The following is a 20,188-nucleotide window of genomic DNA, read 5'->3' on the forward strand; positions in this document are numbered from 1 at the left end:
TTTGTAGCTCGGGTGCTCGTTGTTGTGGTTCTGTTCGCCGAGCTGGAAGTTTTTGTTGCAAACGTTTCGTCCCCTGGCTAGGCGACATCATCAGTGCTTTGGAGCCTCCTGCGAAGCGCTTCTTTGATGTTTCTTCCGGTATTTATAGTGGTCTGTCCTTGCCGCTTCCAGTTGTCAGTTTCAGCTGTCCGCTGTAGTGGTTGGTATATTGGGTCCAGGTCGATGTGTTTGTTGATGGAGTTTGTGGATGAATGCCATGCCTCCAGGAATTCCCTGGCTGTTCTCTGTCTGGCTTGCCCTATGATAGTGGTGTTGTCCCAGTCGAATTCATGTTGCTTGTTGTCTGTGTGTGTGGCTACTAGGGATAGCTGGTCGTGTCGTTTCGTGGCTAGTTGATGTTCATGTATGCGGATTGTTAGCTGTCTTCCCGTTTGTCCTATATAGTGTTTTGTGCAGTCCTTGCATGGTATTTTGTACACTACATTAGTTTTGCTCATGTTGGGTATCGGGTCCTTCGTTCTAGTGAGTTGTTGTCTGAGCGTGGCTGTTGGTTTGTGTGCCGTTATGAGTCCTAAGGGACGCAGTGGTCTGGCTCTCAGTTCAGAAACGCTCCTGATGTATGGTAGTGTGGCTAGTCCTTTGGGTTGTGGCATGTCCTCGTTCCGTGGTCTGTCTCTTAGGCATCTGTTGATGAAGTTGCGTGGGTATCCGTTTTTGGCGAATACCTTGCATAGGTGTTCCTCTTCTTCTTTTTGCAGTTCTGGTGTACTGCAGTGTGTTGTGGCCCTTTTGGATAGGACAAACAGGAAGACAGCTAACAATCTGCATACATGAACGTCAACTAGCCACGAAACGACACGACCAGCTATCCCTAGTAGCCACACACACAGACAACAAGCAACATGAATTCGACTGGGACAACACCACTATCATAGGGCAAGCCAGACAGAGAACAGCCAGGGAATTCCTGGAGGCATGGCATTCATCCACAAACTCCATCAACAAACACATCGACCTGGACCCTATATACCAACCACTACAGCGGACAGCTGAAACTGACAACCGGAAGCGGCAAGGACAGACCACTATAAATACCGGAAGAAACACCAAAGAAGCGCTTCGCAGGAGGCTCCAAAGCACTGATGATGTCGCCTAGCCAGGAGACAAAACGTTTGCAACAAAAACTTCCAGCTCGGCGAACAGAGCCACAACAGTCAGTATTGTCATATGACTATTCCCTTTGTGAGCAGGACCCTGGGTCATCAAACGATAAAAATATTCAGCTTTGTACCTTCTCTTTTTGCTCAGGTATATCGGGCTGCAAATGCTGTTTCAATGCAGTGCCTTTCTCCTTTTCCTGATGGCCTATTACTTCTTAAAGAAAGAGTCTTTAAGAAGGGAGCAACAAGCCAAGATGACTACAACAGATCCGAGAGTTGGGGAAGAGAGAAAAAATCTGATGGAACATGAGTGTGAAACCAAATTTCAGCTTGAATCCAAAGCTTGAGACATGGACTGGAGGGGAAGTGGTAAGGGCGTTATCTATTTCTCATTCACGTCTGACCTCGACACAGGACGCAGGGAGAGACAATGCATTGCCTCTGATGCTGGTCTTCCCTTTTTTATCGATTTTCACTCCTGTGTACACTGCTCTTTCTCTGGGAAGCCTCCTGGATCTTTCCTGCCCTTGGTCACCTACTGTTGATCAGATGTGTGGACCAATCTGTGACAGAAGTGTTTATTTTACTATTACATGTCTTTGTACTCTCTCTCAGGAGAGGGAGCATCCTCTTGTTCCTGTGTTCAGTTAGCTGAAGTTTTTTTTCTCTGCTTGATCATCTAATGCCCCTATCGCAAATCCTCTTTTGGCCTTTGAGTGAATTCTTTTCTTACATGTGAACGGGGACCTTCAATATGGGGGAGATGACAATGTCACTGGGCTAGTGGTGCAGAGACCCAGACGGATGCAGTGGAGACATGATTCAAATCCCACTACGGCAGGTGGTGAAATAGAAAATCAGTGAATACGTTCTGGAATTGGAAGCAAGTCTCAGCAACAGTGACCATGAAATTATCCATCGATTGTTGTGTAAACCCACCCGGTTCACTAATGTCCTTCAGGTGAAGGCAATCTGCCGTCCTTACCCGGTCTGGCCTATATGTGAGTCCAGACCCACAGCAATGGGGTTGACTCATAACTGCCCTCTGAAATAGCCAAGCAAGCCATTCAGTTCAAGGTGGCACCTCATCACCAGTTTGCTGAGGGATATCAATGTTAGCCTAGGTCAGTGTCTCCCTACTTCTGTGAATTATTTCAATGGCATTATAAGCTACGATTGCCTTTAGATAATAGCGTTACCTTAAATGGAAGGAATGCAGTACAATACTGAACAGAACAATTAGTTGTATTCCCCAAGAGTATTACATGTAACTCTCTGTGTTTTTACTTAGCCTTATGCTCAGTCATACCCATCTGCTAATGATCTACCTCTCTGTGACATGTATCTGCTCAGGTGTTGTAGAACAGAGAGACATAAGGGTTCAGGAAAATAATCCTTTGGAATTTGCATCACATGGTAGACGAGTGGTTAAGAAGTTAGTTAGCACACTTGCCTTCGTTGCTCAGATTTTTGAGTATAGGAGACGGGACGTAATGTTGGGGTTGTACTGGACATTGGCGAGACCTCTTCTGGAGTACAGTGTGCAGTTCTGGTCACCCGTTATAGGAAGGATATTATTAAACTGGAGAGGGTTCAGAAAAGGTTTCCCGTGATGTTGCCGGGAATGGAAGGCTTGAATTATTAAAATAGGCTAGATAGGCTGAGACCTTTTCAATGGAGTGTAGGAGGTTGAGGGGTGATCTGTTAGAGACTTTTAAAATCATGAAGGGCAGAGATAACATGAACTGCAAGGGTGTGGTCCCTAGGGTTGGAGAGTTCAAAACTAGGGGACATATTTTTAAGTGAGAGGAGAAAGCCTTTAAAAGGACAGGAGTGTAACATCTGTTTACACAGAGAATGGTTTGTGTGTGGAATGAGCTGCCAGGGGAAGTGATGGATGCTGATACAGTGACAACATTTACTACGTACATGATTAGGAATGGTTTGGAAGGATATGGGCCAAATGCAGGCAAATGGGACTAATTTAGTTTAGGAATGTGGTTAGCATGGACTGGTTGGACCAAAGGGTCTGTTTCCATGCTGTATGACTCTATGATTCTACGTATTTCTACTTTTACAAAAGTTACTCAAAAGTAGTGTTTTATGCTTCTATATTTGAGTGAGTGGATTAAACTGCTCAAGGGAGCCAGGGGCCAATGGAATGATGGAATAAGCTCAAGGGGCTGAATTGCTTTGCCCTCCTGCTCTTGGGCTGAAAAATCGACAATTCTGGCCTCACCTCATCTGCTTCCAGTTTCTTTCAGGTTTCCATTAATCAGCCTGGCTGACTGACCAATGTGTACAGAGGTATATCGGGAATGCTCTGTAAACTGTTTGACATCATGCGTTGCAGGGATGCCCAGTCATCAGTGGAAAGGGCTCAGTATGAAACGGTGCCCATTTTGTCCATTTTATCCTCCTTGTGCCACTCACCAGTCTATCCCTTACAAGGCACTCAGTAGATCTTTTGGGATTAGAGAAAGACGAGGTTGACTCAGATATGGAGTTGAAGCCACAGTCCAATCAGCCATGATCTTATTGAGTGGCAGGGTGGGTTGGAGGGGCTGAATGGCCTGCTTCAGTTCATAATTCATATGTTCCCATAAACCAGTGTCTGCAACCATGGAAACATGGAGCTGTAGACTCAGCATTCTGTTAGCATTCCTGATTACTTGCTGTACCTGCATACTAACCTTCTGTCATGCATGCACAAAGACACCCAGATCCCTCTGCATCTCTGTAGGCTGTGGCTTAGGTTTCAGCAATAACATGCATTGATTTAGCACCTTGAGCATTGTTGAAATGTCCTGAAGGATTTGCATATTGTCAAATCAAATATTATCAAACAAATGTTCAATCTGGGCCACTCAGGGTTAGGTGATCCTAAGCTTGGTCAAAAGCGTAGGTTTTAGAGGAATGCTTTAAGATAGAGGTGGAGAGGTATAGAGAGGGAATTCCAGATCTTTAAGGGCTTGGCAGCTGAAAAGCATGGGAGCCAATCAATCGAACTGTGGCCAGAATTGGTAGGATATGGAGATTTACATGGATTGTGCAGCCTGATGAGCTCACAGAGATAGTCAGGACAAAATGAGGGATCTCAAATGAAAGGTGAAAAATTTGAACTCAAGGTATCACTGGGCTAAATGTGAATTAAGGTGAGATTGATGCTCAAAGAGCCTTGTTGCATTTTCAGCAGATGCTCTGCTGAACTGTTACTTCCTATTATTGTATCACATTAAAATGTTTCCCTCTGATTTCATTATGTTTCAATACTGTGATTCAAACAGAATTTTGAAAACCTGTATTACTTTATAAATAGAGAACATGGCCAGAGACTCAATCTCAATGGCCCAGTAGAGTAGAATGTGTTGCTTTTTAGAGCTGATCAAAATGTCAATTCATATATTACAGTGATTTAAAATCATATAAAATTTATTTACAAATATATTTTTGCACATTTATGCTTCAACTGTGAATATACCCAAGAATTTAATCTTTATTGAGTTGAAATCAGTTTTTAAGTTTCAGAGAATTTGTGATTAGCCATATGCATCCTGAAAGTGGAGGGTGGGGGGGGGCGGCAGGGCACAGTTATTGTAGCACAAACTGTACAAGAAGGAAATCGGGGTGGCAGGGTGCTAGAGATACCTTTTTGGAGGAGAGGAAGTGCCCTTTGAACCATCCCACACCCTTGAGATATTAACCCCCTCCTCTGTTGCTGCGCATCTGATGTCCAAATCAAATTCCCCCCTCTACTGCCCCTGCCCTCAATCTTCCCCCTGTCCTCTCCCCCACCCCCCCCCACTCTCCTCTCCCCCACCTCCCCACTATCAGGTCACCACCTAGCCCACCTCCCCACTGTCCTCTCCCTCTTGCCCCAACTCCCCACTGTCCTCTCCCACACCTCCCCATTATCATGTCACCACCTCCCCCACCTCCCCACTGACCACTCCCCCACTTCCTCACTATCATGTCACTACCCCCCCCCCCCCCCACCACTGTCCTCTCCCCACCTCCCCCTCCTCCCCACTGTCCTCTCATCCGCCTCCGTCCCCGGATTGCCCAATCCCTGTTCCCCACTTGCTCCCCTCACCCTTTCAAATCCCAGGACGGACTTTGCAGTTCTGCTGGTGCCCATTGCTACGGAGTGACTCTGTGTGACTGACTGATGGAGACTGAGACTTCTTCCTCCCATCAAGGGACAGAAGTCCCACTCTCACTGCCCGTTTCCCTCTGGCAAAGGGGTTACAGCTGAGGAACGGGCTTCCTTTTTTTTAGGAGAGAGTGGGTGCAAATGAGCACCTCACCCCCATCAACCCCAGGGAAATTCAGCCCCATACAATCCCCTCAATAAGACTAAATTGATTCTTGAAAATCATTTGAGAGAAAAAAAAGACTGTTGTTATTGAGGAATTTGGAGCCATAACAGATTTGTGAAATTCTTTCATGGGTTGCAGGTACTGTTGGCTGGGCCCAGCCTTTAATGGCCATTCCTGATTGCCCTTGAGAGAAGGTGGGGCAAACTGCCTTCTGCAACCACAACAGTCCACGGGATGTGCTGTTAGGGAGGGAATTCCAGGAAACTGCTAGATTGAGAACAATATCACAGGCTCAACCCTGAAAATGAATTCCTAGAAATGCTATATCCCATTCTTTTCTCTGATATAATTAAAGCAAGGATTGAATCTGGACGTGGATTAAAAATGATTTCAACTCACTTAAAGAATAATGCTGACATTTGTACAGAGCTGAACAGAACTCGTGATTGTGAGTCTGATGGTCCTGAGGTCAAGTCCCAATCCAAAGACTTGAACACAACATTGGTACATCCAGGGTCAGTGTCTAGATTAGAGTGGTGCTGGAAAAACACAGCCGGTCAGGCAGCATCCGGGGAGCAGGAAAATCAATGTTTCTGACAAATGCTGCTTTGCTTTTCCAGCACCACTCTAATCTAGACTCTGATTTCCAGCATCTGCAGTCCCCACTTTCTCCCAGGGTCAGTACTGAGGGACTGCTGTTAGATGAGCTGTCTTTAAGATGAGACATTTAATCAGCTCTCCGCCCCGCCTGTGCCTCCATTGAATGTAAGAGATCCTATGGCACTACTTGAAGGAAGATCCCAGGAGATCTCCCTCCTTGGCCCCCATCCCGCTAGCACAGCCGGTGTCCTGGCCAATATCAGTCCCTCACCCAACATCGCCGAAAGCTGATGATCTGGTCACTGTTCATGTTGCTGCTCTTGGGATCTTACTGTGTGCAAATTGGCTGCCCAAATCGTGCTGCCTCTACCGGGCAGTGACTAGTCATGAAGAGTACTTCATTGGTTGCAAAGCACCAAGAGGCATCCTTCGAAGATTTCCGACATCGGATGGACACGAGTGAAGCACATGCTGACATTCTGTAGTTTGTTTCTCTGGGAATGGGAACCAGAGGGCACAGCCACTCTAAACCCATTACAGCTGACCCACGGTGTCTATCACTCTCAGAGCCTGCCATTGGCAGCCGTTGGACACATTATACAGACTGAAAATGAACCTGTTTGATTTTGTTACGGACTCATCTGCCTTGGCCATTGCCTCTTGGAGTGGGACTTGAGCTCCACGTGTCTGGCTCAAAGGCAGGGAAACCACCCACTGCGCTGCAACACCTTCTTCAAGGATGTGTAAGGAGGGTTGAGACACAGGTCTTTTCTTCTTTCAGGCTTGCCCGTCAGTCTTTTGCAAAAGGTTTTAACTTCAAACTGAAAAGCAGAAAGGCTGCTTCACTTGCAGAGACAAAAGCACATACTGACTGATCCTCACCAGCACCAGCCTGATTAAGGCACTATTCTACAGCAACAAAAACGTGCATTCCTGTAACGCCTTTAACCCAGTTAACTATCCCATGATGCTTCACAGCTGTGACATCAGCGAGTTAGAGAGTGGGGAGCCTGTGGAATTGTCTGCCACAGAAAGCAGTTGAGGCTACAACATTGAATGTTCCTAAAGATGTTAGATATAGATCTTGGGGCTATTGGCAATGTAGAGAAAGTGGGAACAGGGGACTGAGTTGGATGATCAGCCATGATCCTATTGTATGGCAGAGCAGGCTGAAAGGGCCGAATGGCCTCCTCCTGCTCCTATTTTTGATGTTTCTTTGCTTCTAAGCTGTGATACTGAGCGCTAACACCAGGCATGTGGCAGATTTCCAGAAATGACAACACTCTGTGAGGGAGATCAAGTTAGGATGGCTGGTGTAGGATATTGAAATGTTCCAGTTAATGTCTTCGTAATTGAGAGGTATATCCCATGGTAATTGTGCAAGATCTGGAACTGACGTTGGTACAAAACACATTTTAAATGGAAAACAGATCTTTCACTCATGAGGAACTGATACTAACTGCAACTGGCTTGGGGATATAAGAAAACATTTGGGTTCCAATCATTAAAAAAAAAGCTAGCAATCAAGTCATGGGAATAAGCTTGATTTTGTAATCCTTAAGGAAAGAAAGACAACACAGTGGCTTAATGGTTAGCACTGCTGCCTCATAGTGCTATGGACATCAGTTCAATTCCAGCCTCGGGCAACTGTCTGTGTGGAGTTTTCATGTTCTCCATGTGGCTGTGTGGGTTTCCTCCCACAGTCCAAAGATGTTCAGGTCAGGTGAACTGGCTATGCTAAATTGCCCACAGTGTTAGGTGCATTAGCCAGAAGGGAATGGGTCTGGGTGGGATACTCTTTGGAGGGACTGCGTGGACTTGTTGGGCCAAATGGTCAGTTTCCACATTGTAAGGAATCTAATCTAAAGACCTGCCTTTACAATCTCAGGATGCTTCAGAGTCCATTAATGACTTTTCAAAACACAGTCACTGTTGGAATGTACAAAGCCCAGCAGCCAAACTGCACACAGCAAGATCCCATCAATGCCTGTAATGACCAGATCGCTGTTGAAATGTAGGAAGCCCCACAGTTGATATGCACGCAACAAGGTCTCATAAACTGCAATTCTGTAATGACCAGATCATCAGCTGTTGCTAGAGGGATTGATAATGGCCTGGACCCTGGGGAACACCCCATTGCTTTACTCCAAAGTAAGGGCTGTGGGGATCCACCGGGGGGAGGGCTCAGTCTAATGTCTCACCCAGAAGACAGCACCTCCAGCACTGGGAGTGTGGACCTGGAGTTTGTGCTCAAGACGCTGGACTTGGATTCAAACTCTCGACCTTCACCTCATAGGCAAGAGAACTACCCTCTGTGATCCAGAGGGAGAGAGATAGAGAGCCTGAAGCTGTGAGGAGGGAGGGAGGGAGGGAACTCACAGTTTCACTGGTGACAGTTGTGGCTAGCCATGTGTCCAGTCTAGTGGGCAAACAAACTGTGACTTACAAACCTAAATGCAGACAAGATCAAGGAACAAAACAAAATCACCATGTGAACATTTCTAAAATGTGAAATTTAATTCCAATTGTATCTTTTGTATAAACAATACTATTAACTTCTTATATCCAACAACATTTATAAGGCAATTTAATAAATAAGTTTTAAACAATGTGCTATTTGTGTGTGTTTTCTTTTATTTCTGACATTTTATTCTCAAAGTGAGGACACAGTCAGACTTCCAAAAGTCAACTTGAATGAGGTTATGGGGTTAAAGCAGGGATTGGAATTAATTGAATAGTTGGACTGAATCATTGACCTGTGCGGAGGAGGTAAAGTTTTGAAGGAGGAGCTGAAAAATAAAACATTATTTTGTTGTTTGTGACATCAGCTCAGAAAGAGGCCATTCAGCCCATGTGCCTGTCCTGGCTCTTTGAATGAGTTATCAAACTAGATCCCCTTCATGCCCTCAACTTGCTGAGGTCATACAATCTTTATCTAGTTCCTTTTTGAAAGTTTCTCTTGAATCTGCTTTCAACGGCCTTTCAAGCAGTGCATCCCAGGTCACAGCAACTCACCATGTTGGGGTTCAAACCCATTTCATCTTGCTCTAGTCTAACAGGTTTATTTGGAAGCACTAGCTTCTCCATCAGATGGTTGTGGAGTATAAAATCGGAAGACAGAGGATTTATAGCAAAAGTTTAGTGTGATGTAACTGAAATTATATATTGAAAAAGACCTGGATTGTTTGTTAAGTCTCTCATCTTTTAGAATGAGCAAGCTGGTTTCAGTTCTTTCATAAGTAAATCCCAGAACTTTTTAAAGTTACATTCTCAAGTGAATTTTAACAATTGGTGTCAAGTCAGCCCAGATAATGCATTGAGGGTGTGAGGTGCCCTGTGTGAGACCGACCGTGCCACAATGTTCAGACCGATGCTAATCTAAAAAACAGATTAACAGAATCTTACATGGATTCATACAGTTTTTGAGCAAAATAATCCTGCAAGTACAAATTCACCCCACAAACTTATATGTGTGTGTGCACGTGACCTTTGGGTAACTGTCCTCCAAGGTGAACTTCGGGACAGGCAACAACGCAAAGTGGCCGAGCAGAGGCTGATAACCAAGTTGGGTAACCATGGGAATGGCCTCAACCAGGACCTTGGGTTCATGTCACATTACAGGTGACCCCACTGCACTATACACTCAGACAAACACACACTCACAGACACACACATAAACACACTCCTACACACACACACACCTACAGAAACATGCACACTCCTGCAGACCCATACACTCACGCAGACCCTTTCTCATATACAAGCTCTCTCATATACTCACACATATACTCACACAGACTCACCCTGTCACAGACTTATACTCCTTTTACACTCACATCACATACACACACACACTCACAGACACTCATAAGTCCTCACCCACCATGCGCACACACCCACATGAACACGCACACACACACACACTTAAGTTTTTGGGGTGAATTTGTACTTGCAGAATTACATTTTATTTGGCTCAAAAACTGCATGAATCCATGTAAGATTCTGTAAATCCCTTTTTTTAGATTAGAATCAGTCTGAACATTGTGTCACAGACAGTCTCACGCAGGGCAGCTCACACCTTCAATGTGTTATGTGGGCTGACATGACACAAATTTTTAAAATTCACTTGAGAATGTAACTTGAAAAAAGTTCTGTGATTTACGTATGAAAGAACTGAAACCAACCTGGTCATTCTAAAAGATGAGAGACTTAACAAACAATCCAGGTCTTTTTCAATATATGATTTCAGTTCCATCACACTGTAAACATTTGCTATAAATTCTGTGTCTTACGATCTTATTCTCCACAACCACCTGATGAAAGAGCAGTGCTCCGAAAGCTAGTGCTTCCAATTAAACCTGTTGGACTATAACCTGGTGTTGTGTGATTTTTAACTTTTTACACCCCAGTCCAACAATGGCATCCCCAAATCATTTTATATTGGATCCTTGAGTTTGACTCTGGTCCAGGTCCGTTTGTGTCTTGATGTTTTGCAAATATTAATCATTGAAAAATCTGGCTCCCTCTGAAGTATGAAAATTCAAGGTCAATCACAGTTTGTTTGTCCACTAATTAGACACAAAGCATGAGACACACAGCTATCACCAGTGAAACAGTGAGCTCACTCCTCACTCTTGCGGGCTCTGTCTCTCGCTGCCTTACTCCTACTGCCCTCAGTGGATCACAGTGGGTAGCTGATTAAGGACTCTTGCCCGAAACATCAATTCTCCTGCTCCTCGGATGCTGCCTGACCTGCTCAGCTTTTCTAGCTCCCCACTCTTGACTCTGATCTCCAGCATCTCCAGTCCTCACTTTTGCACAGTGGGTAGCCATCTTGCCTGCGATGTGAAGGTTGAGAATACATCACATAAAACTTTGCCTATCTCATCAATGAAAAAAACAGTCTTCTCATCTTCCCCTCTGCTCCTTTTCCAAGTCACCTAATTGTCACTGGCCGTTCAACCTCCGGGAATAGTTTCTGTAGGTTTATTCAAACCCTTTGTGATTTGATATTAAAAACCTTGTGAAATCTCCACTAAATTTCTTTTTAACTTCCTCTGATCTGAGGAGAATGATGCCAGCTTCTCGAGCCTCCCCCTGAAGTCCCTTAGCCTTGAGACTGTTCTAGGCTTCAGTCTGCCTTCATTGATTGAGGACAAATTGTTCTCAAGGTTCATAATGACGCTTCTATCTGTGCTGACTAATGCTGCAATGTGCCTCACCAAACATGGTAGGGATTTGTTATTCCTTCATGGGCTTTATCAGTGAGGGAAGCATTGATATCCTGTCACTCCATCATCTCAGTTGCCCCCAGGAAGGTGGTAAATGGGCATGTAGAAGACATGTATCTTTTCCAAAGGTTTGGTATAGAAGCAATGGGCAGAATACACTCTATTTATTGTGGTGAATATCTATGATCTCATACCCGCCCACACCAACACCAACACAGCCGTTTCTTAACAGCTCGATGTATTTGATCCTTAAGGCCAATCAGCTAGACAATGAGGTACAGGAGCAGAATTAGGCCATTCAGCCCAATGAGTCAGCTCTGCCATTCGAGCATGGCTGATATGTTTCTCAACCCCATTCTCCTGCCTTCTCCCAATAATCCTTGATCCCCTTACTAATCAAGAACTTACCTATCTCTGTCTTAAATACACTGTGACTTGGCCTCCACAGCCCTCTGCGGTAATGAGTTCCACAGATTCTCCATGCTCTAGCTAAATAAATTCCTCCTCATCTCAGTTCTAACGGATCAACCCTTCACTCTGAGGCTGTGCCCTCAGCCCCTTTGTATCAAAGTTGGGACAGTATCAGAGGGAGAGAGGAAAGAATGGATAATTTGAAAATAATGATGAGAATTTTATATTGTCAAACTTGGCTCTGGTCCCGGTCCATTTGTGTCTCGATGTTTTGCAAACATTAATCATTGAAAAATCTGGCTCCCTCTGAAGTTTGAAAATTCAAGGCAGATGATTAATAAATTAATTGCAATTCATTGAAGTTGTTTAGGAAATTATACATCACTACTTTTAATTCAATCAACTTATCGCAATCAAATCTCAGTGATGCCCACATCTTGAGAATGAATTTTCAAAAGGAATTTTCATAAATCTCAATGAAGCTCTGTCCTGTATATAGTTCTTGGATTTTGCAAATTTACTAGATCAATCTCATTTAAGCACTGGGAAACCTTACATTTTTTAAAAAAACAAAGTTTATTGAATCCTTTTGATAAACAAAGATCCAAAATGTCAATGTCCTTAGGGTGAAAAGTTTGGCTATGAGTATATATCCTGGGAATCCAGCTGCAAATAATTCATCCCACTGACTCCCCAAAGCCAGTCCATCATTTACAAAGCCTAAGTCAGGAGTGTGATGGAAAACTCCCCACTTGCCTGGATGGGAGCAGTTCCAACAACAATCAAGAAGCTTGACACCACCCAGGACAAAGCAGCCCGCTTGAGTGGCACCACATTCACGAATGTCTACTCCTGCTGACAGCTGACCACTAAGGAGGCTGGCTGGAGTAGTTAAGGAGAAGCTATTCCCGCTCATAAAAGGAACAAAACTGATAGGCCATAGATTTAAAGGGATGTGCCATTGAAGCAAGGGCAATATGAGTGAAAAAATTCTCACCCAGCGAGTAGTTAGTGTCTGGAATGCACTGCCTGGAAATGTGGTGGGTGCAGGTTTAACTGAGACATACAGGAGGGGCATTGGATGGTTCTTTGGATAGAAATGGTGTGCAGAGATTGGGGGGGGGGCAGAATGCAAGAGATTGGCACTAAGTCACGATTCTCATTTGATGAGCTGGTGCAGGAATGCTGCTCTGTCAGACTTCTGTGATTCTGTGAAGTGGTTAGGTGGAGAATGACTACATTGCAGGGAAATCTATATTCTGAAGACAAGTCACACTAATCTCGATATGACCTTAAGATATAAGAGCTGAATTAGGCCATTCAGCCCATTGAGTCTGCTCTCCTCTGCCATTTGAACATGCTTCTCAGCCCTATTCTCCTGTCTAATAGAGTCAGAGAGTCATAGAGATGTACAGTCCAGAAACAGACCCTTCAGTCCAATTTGTCCATGCTGACTAGATATCCTAAATTAATCCATTCCCACTTATCTGCACTTGGCCCATATCCCTCTAAACCTTTCCTATTCATATACTCACCAGATGCCTTTTAACTGTTTTAATTGCACTAGTCTCCACCACTTCCTCCATCAGCTCATTCCATATGCACACTACCCTTTGTTTGAAAAAGGTGCCCTTTAGGTCCCTTTTATATCTTTCCCCTCACACCCTAAACCTCTGCCCTCTATTTCTGGACTCCACCACCCCAGGGAAAAGACTTTAGCTATTTATCCTATCCATGCTCATAATTTTATAAACCTGTATAAGGTTACCCCTCAGCCTCCAACACTCCAGGGATAGCAGTCCCAGTCTATTCAGCCTCTCCCTAACTCTTAATCCCTTCCTAATAAAGAACCTATCAATCTCTATCTTAAAGACATTCAATAACTTGACCTCCACAGTCTCCTGTGGTAATGAGGTGCACATATTTATCACCCTCTGGCTGAAGAAATTGCTCCTTATCTCAGTTCTAAAGGGTCATCCCTTCACTCTGAGACTGTGCCCTCGGGTGCTAATCTCTCTGACTGATGGAAACACCTTCTCCATGTCCACTCTATCCAGGCATCTTGGTATTCTGTAAGTTTCAGTGAAGTCCCCCCTATATCCTTCCAAATTCCATCGAGTGCAGATGCAGAGTCTTCAACTGCGCTTCATATGACAAGCCCTACATCCCCAGGATCATTTTTACAAACATCCTCAAAAACACTTCAATCGCAACACATCCTTCCTTAGACAGAAGGAACAAATCCATTCACAGTATTACAAATGACAGCTGACCAGAGTTATAAATTACCTCAGCAGCACATCCCTGTTCTTTTATTCTAGCCCTCTTGAAATGAGTGCTAACATTGCATTTGCCTTCCTAACTGACAATTGAATCTGCACGTCAACATTAAGAGAATCCTGCTAAAACTCATAAGTCACTGTGTTTCTGATTCCAAAGCCATTCCCCATTTAGAAAATAGTCTACGACTCTATTCCTCCTATCAAAGTGCATAACTCGCACATTCCCACGTTATATTTCATGTACCACTTCTTTGACCACTGCTGTAGTTCTTCAGCATCCTCCTCCTTTCCTCAATACTACCATTCCCCCACCTATCTTTGTGTCATCTGCAAACCTAGCAACAATACCCTCAGCTCCTTCACCCAGATCATTAATGGATAATATGAATAATTGTGGTGTCAACACAGACCCCAGTGAAACTCCACCAGTCACTGGCTGCCATTCTGAAACAGACCCCTTTATCCTCACTGTCTGCCTTCTGCCAGTCGGCCAATCCTGTATACATGCCAGTACCTTACCCCTAACACATTGGGCTCTTCCTTATTTTGCAGCCTCCTGTGTGGCACCTTGTCAAAGGCCTTCTGGAAATCCAAATAGATCACATCCACTGGCTCTCCTTTGTCTAACTTGCTTGTTACCTCCTCAAAGAATTCTAACAGATCTGTCAGGCATGACCTCCCCTTGATGAAGCTGTGCTGACTCTGCCCTATGTTACTATGCACTTCTAAATACTCTACAATCTCAACATTAATAATAAGCTCTAAAATCTTACTAATGACTGAAACCAGGCTAACCAGCCTATGGTTTCCTGTCTTCTACCTCCCTTCCTTCTTAAGCAGGGGTATTATGTTAACCATTTTCTCATCCTCTGAGACTTCAATGATTTCAGGAAGATCACCATCATTGCCTCCACAATCTCCTCCACACTCTCCTTCAGACCTCTGGGGTGTTATCTATTCAGTCTTGTTGATTTTATCAACCGTCAGACCTTTCATCTTCCCCAGCGTGATTTTGTGATTTCTACTAAACCCATCTTTGGTCCCTATTCCCTTGGAGGTCTGGTATGCTATTAGTATCTTCCATTGTGAAAACTGATGCAAAGTACCTATTCATTTCCTCTGCCATTCCTTTATTCCCCATTACTACTTCACCAGCATCATTTTCCAGCAGTCCAATGTCCACTTTTGTCTCCCTCTTACCTTTTAAATACGTGTTGTTTGGCTATAACACACATTCTTTCAGTGCAAATCCACTGTAACACCATTGGCGAATTGGGGAGACCATTTCTACATCATGAACTTTTAAAACGTATGTTGACTACAATGCTATTACATCGCTAACACTTTAAGCGCTGTTCCTAACGTGTGATATTTCGATAACACGGAGTTGCCTAAGAATGCAACCATTGTGTTATAGAAGAACTGACCATATCTAAAAAAAAAGCTTGCAATCTTCTTTTCTATTTCTATCTAGCTTACTCTCACATTTTATCTTCTCCTCCCTTATTGCATTTTTAGTTGTCTTTTCTGGTCTTCAAAGGCTTCCCAGTCCTCTGGCTTCCTTCACCACAATGCATATATTTTCTTTTTGCTTTTATGTTGTCCCTGACTTCACTTGTCGGTCATAATTGTCTCATCTTCCCTTTAGCATGTTTCTGCTTCCTTGGGATGAGTTTCTGCTATGTCTCCCAAATTAACACCAGAAACTCCAGCCATTGCTGCTCCACTGCCTTTCCTTCCGATCAACTCCAGCCAGTTACTTCCTCATGTCTTTGTAGTTACTTTTACTCAATTGTAATACTGAGTTACATCTGATTCCAGCTTCTCCCTCTGAAACTGTAGGGTGAATTCTATAGTCACTGCCCCAAGGAACTCCTTCACCTTAAGCTCCTTAATCAAGCTAGCCTCATTACACGTCACCAAATCCAGATTTGCCTGTTCCCTTGTGGGCTATGACATAAACTGCTCCAAAAAAAAACATCTTGTCGACATTCCACGAATTCCTTTTCTTGGAACCTAAATTTCCCAGTCTCCCATGATTATTGTAGTACTGTCTTTCTTACATGCCAGTTCTATCACTTGATTTATTTTCTGTCCCACATACTGGCTACTATTCCAAGGAGCTGAACAGAGCTTTCTTCAGTCTCTTTTTTTGTCTTTGCAGTACCTCAACCAGACCCACACAGATTCTATGCCTTCCAACCCTATATCACATCTTGCCATCTATTTAATTTCGTATCTTATTAACGTTTAGTTCCCAGCCCTGAAGCTGTTACGACCATCAGAGTAGGTGATGGCCTAGTGGTATTATCACTCAGCTTACCTGGGGACTGAGGTTCTAATCCTGCTGCAGCAAATGATGCAATTTGAATCCATTAAAAAGCTAATTAAAACTATAAAAACATTGCTGATTGTTGAACAAACCCATCAGATTCACTAATATCCTTCAGGGGAAGGAAACTGCCATCCTTACCAGGTCTGGCCTACATGTTAGTTCTGACCCACAGCCATGTGGTTGTCTCTTAACTGCCCTCTGGGCAATAAATGCTGGCCTAGCCAGTGATGACCTCATCCTACAAATGTATTAAACAAAAAGCTACATCTCTGTGTTCCTTTCTCCGCACATGTTGCTAGACCTGCGGTGTTTCTTCAGCATTCTCTGTTTGTTTCAGATTTCCAGCATGTATGATATTTTGTATTTGTTATATTAGATTACTTACAGTGTGGAAACAGGCCCTTCGGCCCAACAAGTCCACACCGACCCGCCGAAGCGAAACCCACCCATACCCCTATATTTACCCCTTACCTAACACTATGGACAATTTAGCATCGCCAATTCACCTGACCCGCACATCTTTGGACTGTGGGAGGAAACTGGAGCACCCGGAGGAAACCCACGCAGACGCGGGGAGAACGTGCAAACTCCACACAGTCTGTCGACTGAGTCAGGAAATGAACCCGGGTCTCAGGCACTGTGAGGCAGCAGTGCTAACCACTGTGCCACCGTGCCGCCCATGAGGGATCTTGTAGAGGGATTGTGTAGAGGGATCTTGATGTTCCATTGTATGAATGACAAGTAGATAGATTGCAAGTTCAGCTAATGATTAATAAGATTAATGGAACCTTGTCCTTTATTACAAGAGGAATTGAACATGATGGTGAGGTTGTTATCCTTTAGTTATACACGACATTGGTGAGACCACATCTCAAATACGGTGTGCAGTTCAGTCTCCTTATACTGAACAATGAATAGTGGAATTCATTGCCGCAGAGTGCAGTGGAGGCCAGGACGCTGAATATCTCCAAAGCAGAGATTGATAGATTCTTGATGTCACAAGGAATTAAGGGCTATGGGGAGAACGCTGGTAAGTGGAGTTGAAATGCCCATCAGCCATTATTGAATGGCAGAGTGGACTCGATGGGCCGAATGGCCTTACTTCCACTCCTATGTCTTATGGTCTTATTTAAGGAGGTTGTAAGTATGTTGGAGCTGGTTCAGAGGAGGTTTACTGCATTGATACTTGGAATTAACGGGCTGTCTGTTGAGGAAAGTTTGGACAGATTGGGCTGTTTCCATTGGAGTTGAGAGTGTGATATGACTTGATTGAATTGTATAAGATGGTGAATTATTTTTGCAAGGTGGATGTGGAAAGGATGGGTCCTCTTGAGGGTCAGCCGAGAACCAGGGGGTGCTGTTTTGTAATTAAGGGTCACCCTCCCAGGACAGAGACAATGAGATTTGTTTTTCTCTCAGACAGTTGAGTGACTTTGGAACTCTCTGCCTTGGGGGGTGGTGGTGGTGGGGTGGTGGTGGGTGGTGGTGGTGGTGGGGTGGTGGTGGTGGTGGGGTGGTGGGGGGTGGGCGGGGGGGGTCATTGAATATTTTTGATGCATGGTGGGTAGATTCATGTTTGGCTGGGAATTGAGGGTTATTGAGAGTTTCCTTCAGTATAAAAATCCTGGAGCTCCCTGCCTAAGGGTATTGGGGTCTGCCTACAGCACTCGGTCTAGAGCAGCGGTTCAAGAAGGCAGCTCACCACCACCTTCTCAAGGGGCAACTAGGGAAAGGCAATAAATGTTGGTCCAGACAGTGACGGTCACAAAATGTGAGTGAATTTTAAAAATTCCAGCTCAAACATGCCTACTTCCAAATTCTGGAAATTGACAGATACTTGTTTTGGTCATATGGAACTTGAGTATTGCTGAAATACGATGTATTATATTAAAGCTTATCATTTGCACTCACAAGAAAACATGAACGCGCACTCTTCCCTTTTCAAGTGAACAATGTGGATGAAAGCCATTCATTGGTTCATTCCTCAGAGATCAATCAGAGTCAATTTTCCTGCAGGTGGCTCAGTGGTTAGCACTGCTGCCTCACAACACCAGAGTCCCAGGTTCGATTCCAGCCTTGGGTGACATTCTCTCTGTGTCTGCATGGGTTTCTGCCCACAGTCCAAAGATATGCAGGTCAGGCGAACTAGCCATTGCCTTTAGTGTTAGGTACATGAGGGAAATGGGACTGGGTGGGTTACTCTTCGGAGGGTTGGTGTGGACTTGTTGGACCAAAGAGCCTGTTTCCACACTGTAGGGAATCTAATCTATAAATTTAAACAAAGCAAGGCAATTAACAATCACCCGTCATCTAACTGGTGCATTATCCATAGTAATGTGCTTACCAACAAGATTCAGCTTGCCTACCATCCATACAGGAGAAAATACTGTTCCCTGCTTACTTTGACATTCTTGCAAAGTGTCCTGATAATTATAAGATAAAAAGCTGCAGAATAATGGACGTTTGTTTCAGAAATAGACAAATAACACTTCAAGGTACCTTGCTCTCACACGCGAGAATTTCCCAATGAAATTATTTCTACTTTAGCACTGGCTGATATCCCCTAATACTCCCTGCCTCCCCCGTCCCTCACCCCATTTCTTACCCTATTGGCCTGAAATTGTGCTTCCTTTGCAGATTTATTTCTCCAATGCTTGATGATGTGCTCTCGACCTTGAATGTTACACTTTCCATCTGTTACCACTCTGGCATGTGTCCAGAGCACATTTCCGTAAATTACTTTCAAACTTTCCCAATATTTGTGCTCTGCTTTGAAATGTAAGCTTCCTAAACAAATATCTCAGCAGTTTTAATATCACTCACTGCTTGTTGTTCAATAGACGTTACAAGGAAATATTGCACAAAGTTTTTGGAGTACTTTCTTTTTTGGTTGTGCTTTTATCTGTGACCTTCAGAAGCTCTGGGACAGTTTCCTGCCTGATTCTAAGAAAAACAAACATAGAAAGGACTTGAAACAGAAATTGCTAGAGAAACACAGCAGATCTGGCCGCATCTGTGGAGAGACAAAGCAGACCTAATGTTTCAAGACCAGTGACTCTTCTTTTGAAGAAGAAGAGTACACTGTACTCAAAATGTTAACTCTGTTTCTCTCTCTGCAGATGCAACCATGAAGGTGGGATCACTGAACATTTTTGAGGCAGGAGTGGGTAGATTTATGTTTGGCTGGAAATTGGAGGCTTCCTTCACTGTTACAGTTTCTCCTGTCATTTCTAGTTTTTGTTTCTGGTTCATAGAATCCCCACTATGTAGAAAGTCCACACTGAACCTCTGCAGAGCATCCTCCCCAGACCCAACCCATCCTATCCCTGCATCACCCATGGCTAAGCCACCTTGCCTGCATATCCCTGGACACTATAGGCAATTTAGCATGGCCAATCCACCCTAACCTGCAATCTTTGCACTTTGGGAAGTCAGACATGTGGAGAATGTGCAAACTCCACACAGACAGTTGCCCCGAGGTTGGGATCGAACCTGGGTCCCTGGTGCTGTGCGGCAGCAGTGTTAACCACCTGAGCCACTTGAAAGCAGTTTGTTGTTTTATTTAGAAAGAGGACCCACATTAACATAACGTCTTCCACAACCGTAGGGCAAAGACTTGCTGGCTTCCTCAAAATGCTTACAATCAACTGTTTATCAAATGTGGTCACTGTTGTCATGTTAGAATAATGGGGTATCTCATTTGTGCCCAGCAAGCTCTCAGAAGCAGCAATGTGATGTTAGATTACTCACTGAAGGGTCATTGAGAAATATATTGGTCAGGACAGCAATGAGAATGCCTTGCACCTCAGTGAACTGACACAGGTTCTTTTGACCTCAGCAGATGATCATG

The 20,188-nt window shown here is 44.1% G+C and overlaps 1 protein-coding gene across 1 annotated transcript in view; it reads left to right on the forward strand.

Annotated features, from left to right (window-relative positions):
• LOC132816568 (solute carrier organic anion transporter family member 2B1-like) overlaps positions 1-8,688 on the forward strand; it is a 99,849-nt gene extending 91,161 nt beyond the window's left edge. Inside the window, exon 15 of the mRNA XM_060826335.1 lies at positions 1,309-8,688. Within this exon, the coding sequence (XP_060682318.1) occupies positions 1,309-1,507 (199 nt within the window). The 3' untranslated portion in view covers positions 1,508-8,688. The remainder of the gene's footprint in view (positions 1-1,308) is intronic.
• Positions 8,689-20,188: the final 11,500 nt, after the last annotated feature.

This window comes from Hemiscyllium ocellatum, chromosome 6, assembly GCF_020745735.1.
Source record: "Hemiscyllium ocellatum isolate sHemOce1 chromosome 6, sHemOce1.pat.X.cur, whole genome shotgun sequence".
NCBI classification, from domain to species: Eukaryota; Metazoa; Chordata; class Chondrichthyes; order Orectolobiformes; family Hemiscylliidae; genus Hemiscyllium; species Hemiscyllium ocellatum.